The sequence below is a fragment of the Hippocampus guttulatus genome, chromosome 8 (genome assembly GCF_054856545.1).
Source record: "Hippocampus guttulatus isolate MCC_2025c chromosome 8, RoL_Hgut_1.0, whole genome shotgun sequence".
Taxonomy (NCBI): domain Eukaryota; kingdom Metazoa; phylum Chordata; class Actinopteri; order Syngnathiformes; family Syngnathidae; genus Hippocampus; species Hippocampus guttulatus.
In genome coordinates this window covers 7070700-7083489 of record NC_141268.1, presented here as the reverse complement: position 1 = coordinate 7083489, position 12790 = coordinate 7070700, and the positions used below count along the sequence as shown (strand labels likewise).

At 42.8% G+C, this 12790-nt stretch overlaps 1 protein-coding gene across 5 annotated transcripts in view; it reads right to left on the bottom strand.

Moving 5' to 3' along the window:
- Positions 1 to 12790, bottom strand: part of anks1ab (ankyrin repeat and sterile alpha motif domain containing 1Ab) — a 46629-nt gene that overhangs the window by 28101 nt on the left and 5738 nt on the right. For 4 of the 5 annotated variants that reach the window (XM_086118615.1, XM_086118616.1, XM_086118613.1 and 1 more), the window contains exons 2-3: positions 10178 to 10244; positions 1373 to 1488 (exon numbers count right to left, since the gene is read on the bottom strand). In XM_086118615.1, the coding sequence (XP_085974741.1) occupies positions 1373 to 1488; positions 10178 to 10244 (183 nt within the window). Of the gene's footprint in view, positions 1 to 1372; positions 1489 to 1951; positions 2786 to 10177; positions 10245 to 12790 lie in introns of those variants that run through there. The other variant, XM_086118614.1, reaches the window with a different exon arrangement.

The window sequence follows — 12790 nt, the reverse complement described above, 5'->3', positions numbered from 1 at the left end:
AATGACAAGAAAGAGTCACGATAAGAAAAGCTGTACTTGCCATTGGCTCAGCAGTTAACGCAGTGGAATGAGGTAGGCCCCTAAAACATGTTGAGTGTGCAATGATTTTTGATCCTTGGGCTATTTTGACAAAAGTATATTACAAACTTCATGTTAGGGCACCTGGAAGTTGTTTTATTTTGTGAACAGAAATTCCCAATATGTCTGCTCTCACAGTGTGAAACAGTACGCTGGGGTGGTATTCACATATCGGGAGCATGCAGAGTGTATCTGGAAGAAGCTGCAGCGCATTAAAAGGGAGCTCCACTTTAGCTCCAAGGACTGTGGAATGAGATCATCTAATTGTTAATGGTGGAGAAAAAAGTTAATGGCTTTTGATGGCTGTTTGTCTTGCCAATGATGGCGGCCTATAAGCCCTGTTGGAAAGAGGAGGACGAAGAGCTTTTGGGGGGGTTCATCATCAATCTTGGCAGGGTCATGCATTGCACAGAGGTGAAAGGGGGGACAAGAGGGGTTCAATCAGGAGTGGGCAAAGTAGGGCCCGGATGACACACATGCGGCCCACCCGCAATACAAGAATAGTGAATAAATTCGCTTGGTTAAAATGTTTTCAAAATTCATTCACCTGGTAAATTGATTTATTTTGAATAAATGAATTAGTAAAATAAACAATTTGGTGAATTAATGTGTTGTAAATAATAATATTTTAAAAAATAATAACAAAAAAATACATCAACGCTAAAACAATTTTATTAGATAATTGGTTAATTGGGGCGGCCCGGTGGTCGCACTGGTTAACGCGTCGACCTCACAGTGCAGAGGTCGTGGGTTCGATGCGTGCTCCGGCCTTCCTGTGTGGAGTTTGCATGTTTTCCCCATGCCTGGGTGGGTTTTCTCCGGGTACTCCGGTTTCCTCCCACTTTCCAAAAACATGCATGGCAGGTCAATGGAGCACTCTAAATTATCCCGAAGTGCGATTGTGAGTGTAAATGATTGTTTGTCTATGTGTGCCCTGCGATTGGCTGGCAAACGGGTGTACGCTGCCTATACTGCCCGAAGACAGCTGAGAAAGGCTCCAGCGGGCCCGCAACCCTTGTGAGGATAAGCTGATTATTAAAGGGATGGATGGATGATCTTCTTGAATTCATAAAAAAAAAAGTTTAAAAAAATACATTCACTTAATAAAGATTTGGTTTATTGATTTATTGTAAATACTAAACTACAAATAGTAACATATTTTTCTTTTTTTTGTTGTTGGCAAATTAAAGAACTGCTTGATTAATTACAACTTAATTTAATGTAAAATGACAATATGACCAAAGACAGGAAGCCGAGCCCTTGGTGTGCGGGTAAGTTGGTCCAGGTGACTCACCATGAAGCGCAGGTCGTCAAAGCCGTTGAGCAGGAACTTGCCCTCGTACTGCGGCAGCCCAGCTCGCTCCAGCCACTCACCAACCGGCTGGTCCAGGGCTTTGCCGCACGCCCCATCTGCCGAGAGAGGGAAGCGCTTGAGCAGCGAGAAGCCGTTGAGCCGGTAGCAGCGGCACTCGGAGGACGACACGTGGCACTGCCACATCATCCTCGGCCAGCGCAGGCAGAGCCGAGTGCAGCAGCACCAGGCTGGGCTCGGGGGAAGGCAGGGTCCGGGGTTGGGAAAAAAAACAGGGGGCTCGGGGTTGGGCCGGCGGGGCTCCCACCCCACGTGCTACAACACAGGAGGAAGAGAAAGGACGTCGGATAGGCTAACGGGTTACGGTCAGGCAAGAGTGAAGGGAGAGCGAGGAACCCGTCTGACAAATTTGGGCTTCACTGGGCCCACTAAGCAGACAAGTGGGTGCAAGCATGAGAGTGGCTAGCCGTTCCAAAGACATTACAAAAAAAACATTGGTATTCACACAGCAACACACTCTATCCCTAAAGTCGGGGTTGGGGGGGGGTGGTCACCACATACTTGTAAAGCTCTGGCTGAGTCCCATGGCTTCATTGGTCAAGTGCTTTGAGAGCTAGGGCAAGGCTCGTACGAGCAAGGTAGCAGCATTCTTAAAGTACACTTGAGGTACCGGCGTGATCATTTTTCAGTGGGGGTGTGAGGGAGCCACAAAGGTTAAGTAGGTAGTTGGGTGTGTTTGTAAAATCCTGCAGGAGCGAACGCGTCCTCAACTCCTTAATTTCATAATCCCAAGGGGGAGGTTTGGAGTCCTGGGAGGCATTCACACGACGCCGCTCGTCCCCCGGAGCGTCTGCGACGTTGACAGGAAGGAGAAGATGCAGAAGAGCTCCGCAGCCCACCTGGCTCCTTTGCCGCTTTGCTGCATGCCCGCCACTGCTCAAATGGTGGTTGAGGGGGGGCACACCGAGAACCTTACTGATCACAGGGCATGCCGTCCCGCCCGGCCGCTTTCTCGACCTGCCTCAATCTCCCGCCGCCGCCACTGTCGCTGCACTGCTGTCCTCCCACACGACTGCAAGCAAAGACCATGCCCTCCTCCCTCCCTTCACTCCCCTCTCTTTATCTCTATATCTCAGGTCTCATCCCTGCTCTTTTTAACACCCTCCCAGTCCTCATCTCTTTCGTTTTCTGCGCAGCCGATCTCCAAACCCCCTTTTTTCCAGATCGCACTGCAGGGCTGCCGTATGGGGTGCTGCTCCACGTAATCACCCCTCCTCGCCTTACCCTTTCCTCACTCGCTCCCTCTCTCTCTCTCTCTCACACATGAATGCACACTTCTGTCTCTCTCTTGCTCTCTAACTGATTAGAGATGCACATGCAGAGGCGCTCTGATCTTGCCAGTGCAGAAAGGACATCACAGGTAGAGCCAAAAATAAATAAATAACGGGACAAAAACCCCACTGCATTGACTGGCATGTTCCAAGGTGATGCGGTGGGGTTAACTGGAATGAAGACACTCATCCTCAAATGGCACAAGTGTGTGCGGGGGTCCATAGAGGTTGACTGCAAAAACTGGGCTTAAAAGAACAAGAAAAAAAAGTGTCGTGAAAAGCCTGCCAAGTTTGATTCGTAAAATTGCTAAGTATACAAGATTAGGCTCACCTCACTCAACTGTCCATTATCAATCAAATACCATATTATCGTTCTTACGCCTTCATGTTTGAACGGCAAAAATATATATCTGCTTAAAACCTCTAGTCCCTGGAATGTGTGCCATGGAATGTATCCCAAAGAGAAACGCTAGCCAACAGCTTGCTCGCAAGCTAGCATGTTCCGAGTCGCTCGTCAATGGCCTCACCTCCTCGATTGATTTTGTCAATGTGTAGGTCCGTAAAACAGACATTTCAGGAGGAGTCAGCTATTTATTAAACACGGAAGCACATTTTCAATCTGTGGCTCACGCTATAGATTTGACCAACATTTGAGTACCGGTACATACTTCTTGCTGATTATGTACCCACAAAGCTTTGCGTTCCAACATACCGTATTACAATAGCGTGAATAACACAAAATCCATCACACTTGAGAATTCAAAGAATGACACCAAGCTGTTTTGTAAATTGTGCCATCCAGGAAAATATTTTGCTAGCTATAACTGAATGCTTGTGGTGGTTGAAATTGGCCAAATAATTATAACTTTGTATCTTGCAGTTGCACCACATAGCTGTTTAGGCGAACAAAGGCTCTCGAGTTCTTATATAGCGAAGAGGGACAACTCATGCCAGACTCTGATGTGCATCGAGCCACCGTGTTAGCCACACCCAGATATCGGGAAAACTAAATTGATCAAAAACAGTTTAACGCTAATTTTCACAATTCACCGTCCAGAATGAAATCGTTCTCACTCTTTGGACCCTTGATCAGCAATTCTCTTCAAACAATGTTTTTAAAAAAAGAATGTCTGAATTCACTTTTCAGGGTCTTTGAGCATATATATTTACCCGTACAATAGCTAATTGATCTTCCAGTGCGGTTCCTGGAATAAAAAAGCTTATCCTCAAACAATACAAATGTATGCTAAGTCAATCGGCGGAGTGGTCGGAGTCAGATAAAAGTGATTAATTGAGAAATATATGCCGTAATTTAAGTAATATCAAAAGAACAGGAAAATGTGACTTGGCAAAATGTCTTTGAAAATCATACAGCTGTACCTCAAAAATCACTAATGTTTCTAACCAGTGTATACATAAGCCTAATGAGTATGCACATATTTCTTATTTTGACCTCAACACTTTTTTTTATTTGGCTTTTTTTAAGCAAGATTAATGTCATCACACACAAATTGCCTGGTAAGAAGTACTGTACCTGTGTATTGACAAAGAGCAAGTGGGAGTAGGTTGCATGACAGGCAGGAGTCAAACTGCTGTCGTGTCAGACCACATTCTTATGTCATCCGCTCAACAACACACTCGCAGGTTGGTTCTCAATGTGAAAAAAATAAAAAAAAATTAAAAAGGAAGGACACGCACAGTCTGGGGAGACTTTGATCTTAATAGCATTAAGTGTTACTACGGTTGCTCCAAACCTAAAAATAAACATGCTATGGTGTACTACACACTGCTATATGGCGTTAGAAGCATGTTGTATCTGTAGCGGGTTACGTTATGTTGTCAGATAGAAACACCATTGGTTTATATGATTCAGGCAGAAAATGGGAAAACGCAACAGGGGTCAGAAAAAAACAAGCCAATGCTTGAATAATTCATCATCAAGACTGAGGACATGCACCAAAAATGTGTGTGTGGAGATGCAACTTGATGGAGAGTAAATCATAGACAAAATCAACCTTCTGAAGTCAGAAGCAACATAAAACTATATTTAGTAAATGCAAGACTCTAGATGTCAATTCAGAATTCCAGATGACACAAAAGCAACATAAATATGTAAATAAATATGCTCTGTCTTATGCCTTATGAGATTTATGGTCCCCAGAGGATGCTTGAGGAGTTATTTGACACAACCTTGCATCATACTGTAAATATGTCAAGCAGGGTACACATAAACATAACATTATTTTTTTCTGTGAGACTCCACAAATGATGAAGGAAAACAAATCATCGGCCTGTCTTCTGACTCACTCATCATCTTACTCTTGTGGCAAATTGAGCAAAACACCACACCACACACATGGCGGTATCCCTCAAAGAAAATGTCAGATTGCTGCACATTGAACGATTTGATGCTTGGACATCTAGCGACATTAAACAGCGAGCATGTATTTTTTAATATGAAAAAACAAAATGCTTTGTTTTAATTGACATTATTTAACATGTCATATTAGCCTGTGGGCCCCGGGGTCACTTGGTGGTCAGTAAGGAAGGAGAAGCAAATAAAGCATTTCGACGTACTTAAAGTTTAAAGCAATAAACATTGTTATTTGTTTATAGCCTGAAGTAGTCTGAACCTTAGCATAGCCGATTAAAAAGTGCTGTAAATTCACCTAAGATTTGTACTGTAACACTTTTCACAATTATGAAACACTTAATAGGCTTAATAATACTGCAGTAATAGTCTTGAGCATATAGACCTGGCCTACTGTTTTGTATACATATAAAGTGATGTAATTAAACAAAGCCTGTCTGCAGACACATTGACTGAAAAAGACGATCTTAAAATTAAATAGCCTTTAAAGTGCTGTACATGTAACAACTGGGGAGACCTTTACTTTCAGAAAGAAAAAAAGAAACACTTGTATACATGTTCAAGTCTGAATAGACTGAACTTAGCTGAACTTGAGCATGTATGACATGCATTTGCTGGAGAGCGCTGCAACATCTGTAACAAAGCCTGTCTGGGGACACTTTTACTGTAATAAAGATCACTAAAATGAAGATAACTATTGTGAATCCGAATGGAAAAAAAAGAAAAAAATGGGGGGGGGGGGGTAGTGCAAAACAACCAGGCAGAAACAGGGCAAAGGGGATTGGCCGCCTGCGTGCAGGCAGACAGAGGATTTGGCACAGAGCAGAGGAAAACGCACCAGATGAAGGCTACGCTCACACATTTCTTTGTGTAATACTTCCTGTCTTTTATTTTATTCATTATTGTTAAATTCAGTGTTCATGCTTGTGTATTGGTTCAATATAGGACACAACATTTAATTCCCAATTTAAGGTACGATTCGGGACAAGTGGCAACCTGATTAGTGGCAACAGTTTGTGACAGCAGTGTAAACGTCGCCGCTACAGTCGGATCGGAAGAACAAATCAAGTCAGCCATTACGCTGTAGCACGCTGCCGGGAAGAGCTTCCGGATAAAAGCGTACTAAGTAATTGTTGTCCATGTGTTATTGGGGAAGGTCAAGGTATATTTTGAAGTTGATGAAGTGTTATTGTCATGTCGAGCAAGAGGATTTGTTTCTGTGGTTGGCTTGACTTCCTTTACGCTAAATAAGGGGATACCCAAGGCAGAAAAAAAATGCATCAAGCAATTTTGTTTTGGGGCTTTTTGGGGCCAAGGTACTGAAATTACACAGGGACTTGATGCTTATAAAACATTTTTAATTTTACATATACAATTGGTTTACTAAGGACTAAGTGCAGGTTTTCCAAAAACGTACAAGTAGGCTTTTTGAAGCTGCTTTTCTTTGATGCACAAGTGTAGAAAAATGTACAGGACTGTAAATTGTAAGTGTGTGTGTGTGTGTGTGCGTGTGTTGTGTGCGTGTGTGCGTGTGAGTCCAATGATTGACAGGTAATCAGTCCAACGTGTCCGCCGGGATATGCTCCAGCTGTATAGAGCAAATAAATGGATGGATGGGGATTTTTAATCATTTTGCAATTAAATCCAATTAGAGCTTCTTGGCACATAGGTGTCAAGACAGCGAATATCCCAGCATGTATTGCTGCTCACTGTGGCCGCCACGATGGTTGGCGTTATCTGAAGCGGGATTATGAAGGCTTTCAAGCCACCCACAATCGCCCTCCTGGATGGCGAGAGAAGAAGGCCAAAGGAGTGCCAATCGAGTGGACTTCCAGTTTGATTGTCACGCCGTGCTGCTGCTGGCTCCACGTGTTAGTGATGAGGTTTAAAAAAAAAAAAAAAAAGGCCAAGCCAGGGAGTGGGCGGGTTGTGACCTACCAATGTTCATCTGTGGCTGAGGAAGATGAGGCCGTGCATAGGCGAGTTAAGATGCTAATAGCCAGTAAGAAGGATCTAATTCAAATTCAGCGTGAGACCCCCACAGCTTGACTAAAGGGATTTTTTAACGCCAGCGCATCCAGACAAAGCCTTTTAAAAATACCAACCGCCCCTTCCCATGACTTCCATTGCTTTGAGATAACAACAAGGACATAATTATGCTCATCCAAGAGGGAAAAGTGGGCCAAAATCATGATATATTGCATCCTCATCTCTTACCAGCATTGCTTTCATCCTGAAAATACTGACCTTTTTCTTTCTTTTTTTTTTCTTTTAACTCTGATATAACTATGAAACAGTGATGGGAAACTTAACCATGGGGGGAGCTACAATTTTCCATCAGTGCCCATTGGGGTCTCACATAAAACTGCACACTTCCTGACCAGATGTATGACAAAAATGGCATTTGAAATAAGGCGATAATATGTATGTCTTTTTTTTAAGCCCAATGTACAGAAGAGCATATTAACCCGTTCATGCGCCCTGTAACCTGATAACACTGTTCACCGTAGTAACCGCTGTCCCTGAAAGGGTTTATATATTTTAAGGCTCAAATATAAATGAGCCACTCCTCAAGTACAAAGGCTTTATCAAACAATAAAATCATCAAATATTTAAAATGAGTACTTTTTAAAATTACTTTTTTTTTTTTAATTGAACCAAACACACCATGGTGTGATTGTCAAAGAAGAAGTGGATTTGCCCGGACCGCTGCTGCAACATTAATTCAAGACCACCCATTTTCAGAAACTTTTTTTAATGCAAAATCTCGAATAAATTTGAAGAAATAAGCACCTTGGATTGAATGTATGGAGTCTAAAAAGACATATCTTTGGGAGTGAATGAAAGACATGTTGTCTTTCAGAATAAAACCAAAATATTAAATCAAAACTCGGAGATTCTTTTTTTTGGGGGGGGGGGGGGTCAGTTACTATGCCTGTCCAACTTTTCCCTTCCTGATGTGCCTTTTTTCATCCTGTGTTGTGATTACGATTCTTATTGTATCCAACAGCATGCTTAAAAATACAGTGAAATAAAATGCGGATTTCATTCTTTAGTTACATGTTTTTCATCAAATATATCACTGTATAGGACAGCCCGGTCATCCAGTGGTTAGTGCGCCAACCTCACAGTGCAGAGGTGCAGGGTTCGATTCCGGCTACGGCCTCCCTGTGTGGGGTTTGCATGTTCTCCAGGTACTAGATACGTTCTTTACTTCTTCCTACTCATTTGAACATATAATTGGGTTGTATGATGACCGTTTTCTTTTCCTTTTTTACTATTTTACTTACCTTTATCTTCTGTCAATTTATTACTGTATATCTTTTTATGTACAATAAACAATAAACAAACAAACAAATACTCTGGTTTCCTCCCACATTCCAAAAACATGCATGACAGGCTGATTGAACACTCTAAATTGTCCCGAGTTGAGAGTGTGAGAGGATGGTTGTTTGTCTCTGTGTGCCCTGCGATTTGCTGACAACCGGTTCAGGGTGTCCCCCGCCGACTGCCCGAAGATGGCTGGGATAGGCTCCAGCACCCGCTATGACCCTTGTGAGGATAAAGCGGATAGGAAAATGGATGGTTCGATATCACTGTCTAATCATATTATGGTTGATGATTTTCAAGCCGTACTGTCTTCACCCGTGTTTGACAGCTTGTTAAAAACTGCGCCGCAGTACGCTAGCTAGGTCGCTCACCACTTAAGAGGAGACAACGTGGTTAAAACCCACGTCTGTTTTTATCGGAAATAGTAGCGGGTCCTTGTCAACACTTGAGGAAATGAGCAGCAAAGCTGAATTAATTCAGAGAAACTGAGGACGGGATTTTATTTATTTAATTTTTTTTTTTTTTTAACATCAGAGCATGTGTGTGTGTACGCATGTACACGGACTGTGCACTGTTGATGCTCACAGTCTCACACTCGCTCTCCTTTAAGCTCATTTACACGCAACAACATTGCCCAAGTTGTCCTTGGAACACCCCGGTGATTTTTTTTTTCCAAATGACGCATCTGATGGGCTATTGATATCCACACATCGTGTCGTTACTCACAATTCCGCTCTCCATCTTTTACATAAGTCTTCCTGAAATGTCGTCTCTTTAGCGCGTGACACACATTTGAATAATGGCAGTGAAAACGCATACCGATAACCTCCAGAGCAGTAAATGTGACTCAGCTGAATGTGGGACACTCGCCTATAAATAGCGCACATACACCTATGTTATATGTCATGTATGTGCGTGTGTGTGTGTGTGTGGGTGGGTGGTGGGGCGGAAAAGGCGAACAAACAAATTGCATATTCTTGTTTATGTAATATAGAATAACCTTGGGCGCTCTGGTTGTTACTTGAACCAATAATGTGCAGGAAATGGGGCATTTTGAGAACAAGGTGATCATAACCACAGTGCAGAACATTTCTGACACTTTCAATGGAAGAGGGGCACATTGTATGGCCATATTTTAACTGGAGAATTTAGTTGATGCTATTTTTGTGACACTGAAGAAACCCTTGTTTTAACATATGCAAAGCAGCATCAAGAGAAGACGATATAAAGAAAAATCGGGGATCACTTTCAATTTCATAATCTTAAAACATTTCCATACATTTTCCTTCAATTCTCTGTGAATGAAACATGACTATTAATGAGGATCTATGTAGGTGAACATTAGGCGCCGCTTCAAATGGGAATGGTGTGTCCTTGGCGGAAGTCTGTGCTCTCACGAGTGTTATCTTTGCCTAGCCTGTAGCTATTCCAGATATATCGGATTATTTTATTGTCCATATTAAACAGTGCTAACAATGTGAGTTGATGCCATCAGTTGCAAGGTTGCTGCACGCCATGCCCGGCGCATAAACCCGACCAGACTCTCATCAATACGGCACTGAGCAATAATAACCTCTGTAAACACTTCCTGACTAAATCTCACTTAATCCCCGAGCCCCTACTTGTCATTTCCTATTAGCACACCAATAAATCATGTTCATTGCTCTTGAGGGAGGTAGAAAGGTGGTGAAAGAACAATCACTGCAGCGCTTCAATGAAATTGGACCATTACGGTAGAGGGAGGAAAAATGTTACCTGAGCTCGCCTGTTTCTTGTCGGACGTCTCAATGCCGGCGCCGATCAGGTCCACGATTTTCTCAATCTGTTGGGAAATAAAATGACACCTTATATTTCGTTTTCATGGAAATGTTTGGAACTTTCATGTCATTTTTTAAAAATGTTGTGCATGAGACAATGCGCAGTCGGCTGTTTCCCTGGTAACCTGGGGCAGAGGGCTATTCTGCCCCACACAGCAGAAACAGGACTGGTGTAGCCAAAGGGAGACGGACAGTGAAGTCACACACTCTCTTTGTTACTGATTTATTGCTTTATTGTTGTATATATGTTAGTTGCTCCATGTACAGCACTTTGCATGCAGCGATGGCTGTTTGAAAGTGCTCTATAAATACAGTTGAGTTGAGTTGAGACTCTCAAGGAATTACTCCAATGGCACAAATAATGCACGAGTCATGTCAAATACGACGCACAACTCTGCATGTCTTATCACACAAACCAAAGGGAAGAAACTTACATTTCAGATCCATTGGAAAGGAAAAGCCTTGGATAAATTTTTACTGCTAGGTTAGCATTCGTGCTAATCTCTAAGACTGTACGTAATCTATATGAGCGGGACAGGCCACAGAAACTGGAAAATGGCGCTGACACTTTGGAATAAAACCTTGAGTGACGTCTGTGAGGAACAAAAACCTTTGTTACAGTTCTGATAAAACTGCTGCTGGGCTTGCCATCCATTCTAATCTCTTTCGATATGCAAACCATTTGGAAAAGATCAGCGACCGAATTCATTCAAAGATTGCGTGGCTTTTGCGTGATGCTAACAAGTAAAAATGGAGCAAATTGATAGCGTCGAATCCACAAAGCACATGCAGATGGCGAAATGTGTCACTAACTGAGATACCAAGCAGAATACGTCTCGATGTGCCGTTGGTATTTGCGCATGTTAAAATGAATATGTATATTTTGGGTGGAGAAATTGCCGCCTCTATGCAAATCAGTGTCATTGATAGAAAGCATTTAATTCACTATCCGTATCGCGAATAGCCACATGCAGTTTGAGCGATGCAAATAACGGCAAGAAAAAGCTGGTGTAAAACTGGCGCTACTCAATTGAAGCCTCTTTTGAGCGAGCGAACGCTTCGCCACAGCAATGTGAGGGAACACGTCGACATATACAAGACATCGATCCATCCATTATCCGTGCCGTCCAAAATGAGCTTCCCCTGAAAAAAATATATATTAAATGGCAGTTCAGCCCAGGCCTATCTGAGGAAAGTTCCATTCACACCTCCTCAGTTAGTACCCCAAGATCGAATTCTAATAATCCATCCATCCATTTTCCGATCCGCTTTATCCTCGAAAGGGTCGCGGGTGGTGCTGGAGCCTATCCCAGCCCTCTTCGGGCAGTCGGCGGAGGACACCCTGAACCGGTTGTCAACGAACAACCATCCACGCTTACACTCACACCGAGGGACAATTTGGAGTGTTCAATCAGCCTGCATGTTTTTGGAATGTAGGAGGAAACCGGAGTACCCGGAGAAAACCCACGCAGGCCCGGGGAGAACATGCAAACTCTGCACAGGGAGGCCAGAGCTGGAATTGAACCTCTGCACTGTGAAGTCGACGCGCTAACCACTGGACAAACCGTTTTCATGGCAAATCATCAATTCTAAGAATATAATTTATAATTACAATAATAATAACAATCGTGCTATGACGTTGATCTTGTCTACGTATGGTTACCGGTAATTTAGGTTTAAGGTTTCTATTTTCGAGCCAATGATCTTTTTTTGGGGGGTGAAGAGAAAAACTCTTTCCTGGATAACAGTTTCAGCTGATGCTTCAGCCTTCATCAGAGCTGTCAATACTCCATGGTGGCGTGTCTTGAACACAGCTGACCGGGTCGGGAAACCTTCAAAATGAGGCCAACCGACCCAGTCAAGGCTGCGCTCCGACATTATCACCAGGAAGTATTGACACCTCCAATGAAAGCTGAAGCAACAGCCGAAACTGCCAGCCAGGTAAGAGTTTTTCTCAGCTGTCAATTTTAGTGGCCTTGTTTGTGCTGGTATGTCATTGAGGCTAGGACATTAAAAATGGAGCAAACCGCGGGTCCAAATAAAAAGTAATTAAAGGCGTTATTAGCGGCCATAGTTCATTTTTTTGTTTGTTGATTCAGCCCAAGATGTTTGAAAAACACCATGCCCGTTCCAATACAGCTTGAAAATAAGTTGTATTTGACACCCATGAGGAAGAAAAGCATTCAGTGCCTTTCAAAATAAAACTGCTGCTATGTTAGCATTGATGCTAATCGATTTGATATGTCATCCATGCGGGAGTGAGCCAATAGAAACTGTTTGGAAAACAGCAGTCACTTTTGAATACGGTGCACTGGTAATTTGTGTTTTAATACGCACTTATCCCTTTTGGTATTGATGAGGGGTTTTTTTGTTGAATTTTTTAGAATTAAGACAGAGGAGAGACAGCCCTGTGGTTTGTGAAATTCTTTTAAAGTTTCCATTTTGGTGGGGGGAGTTGGCCAGCAGTGAATGATAAGATGGAGATGGGAGTAAGCAGTTTGGAGATTGCGAGAATGACTCTTTTCAGCATTTTTATATCTAGCTGTTTCCC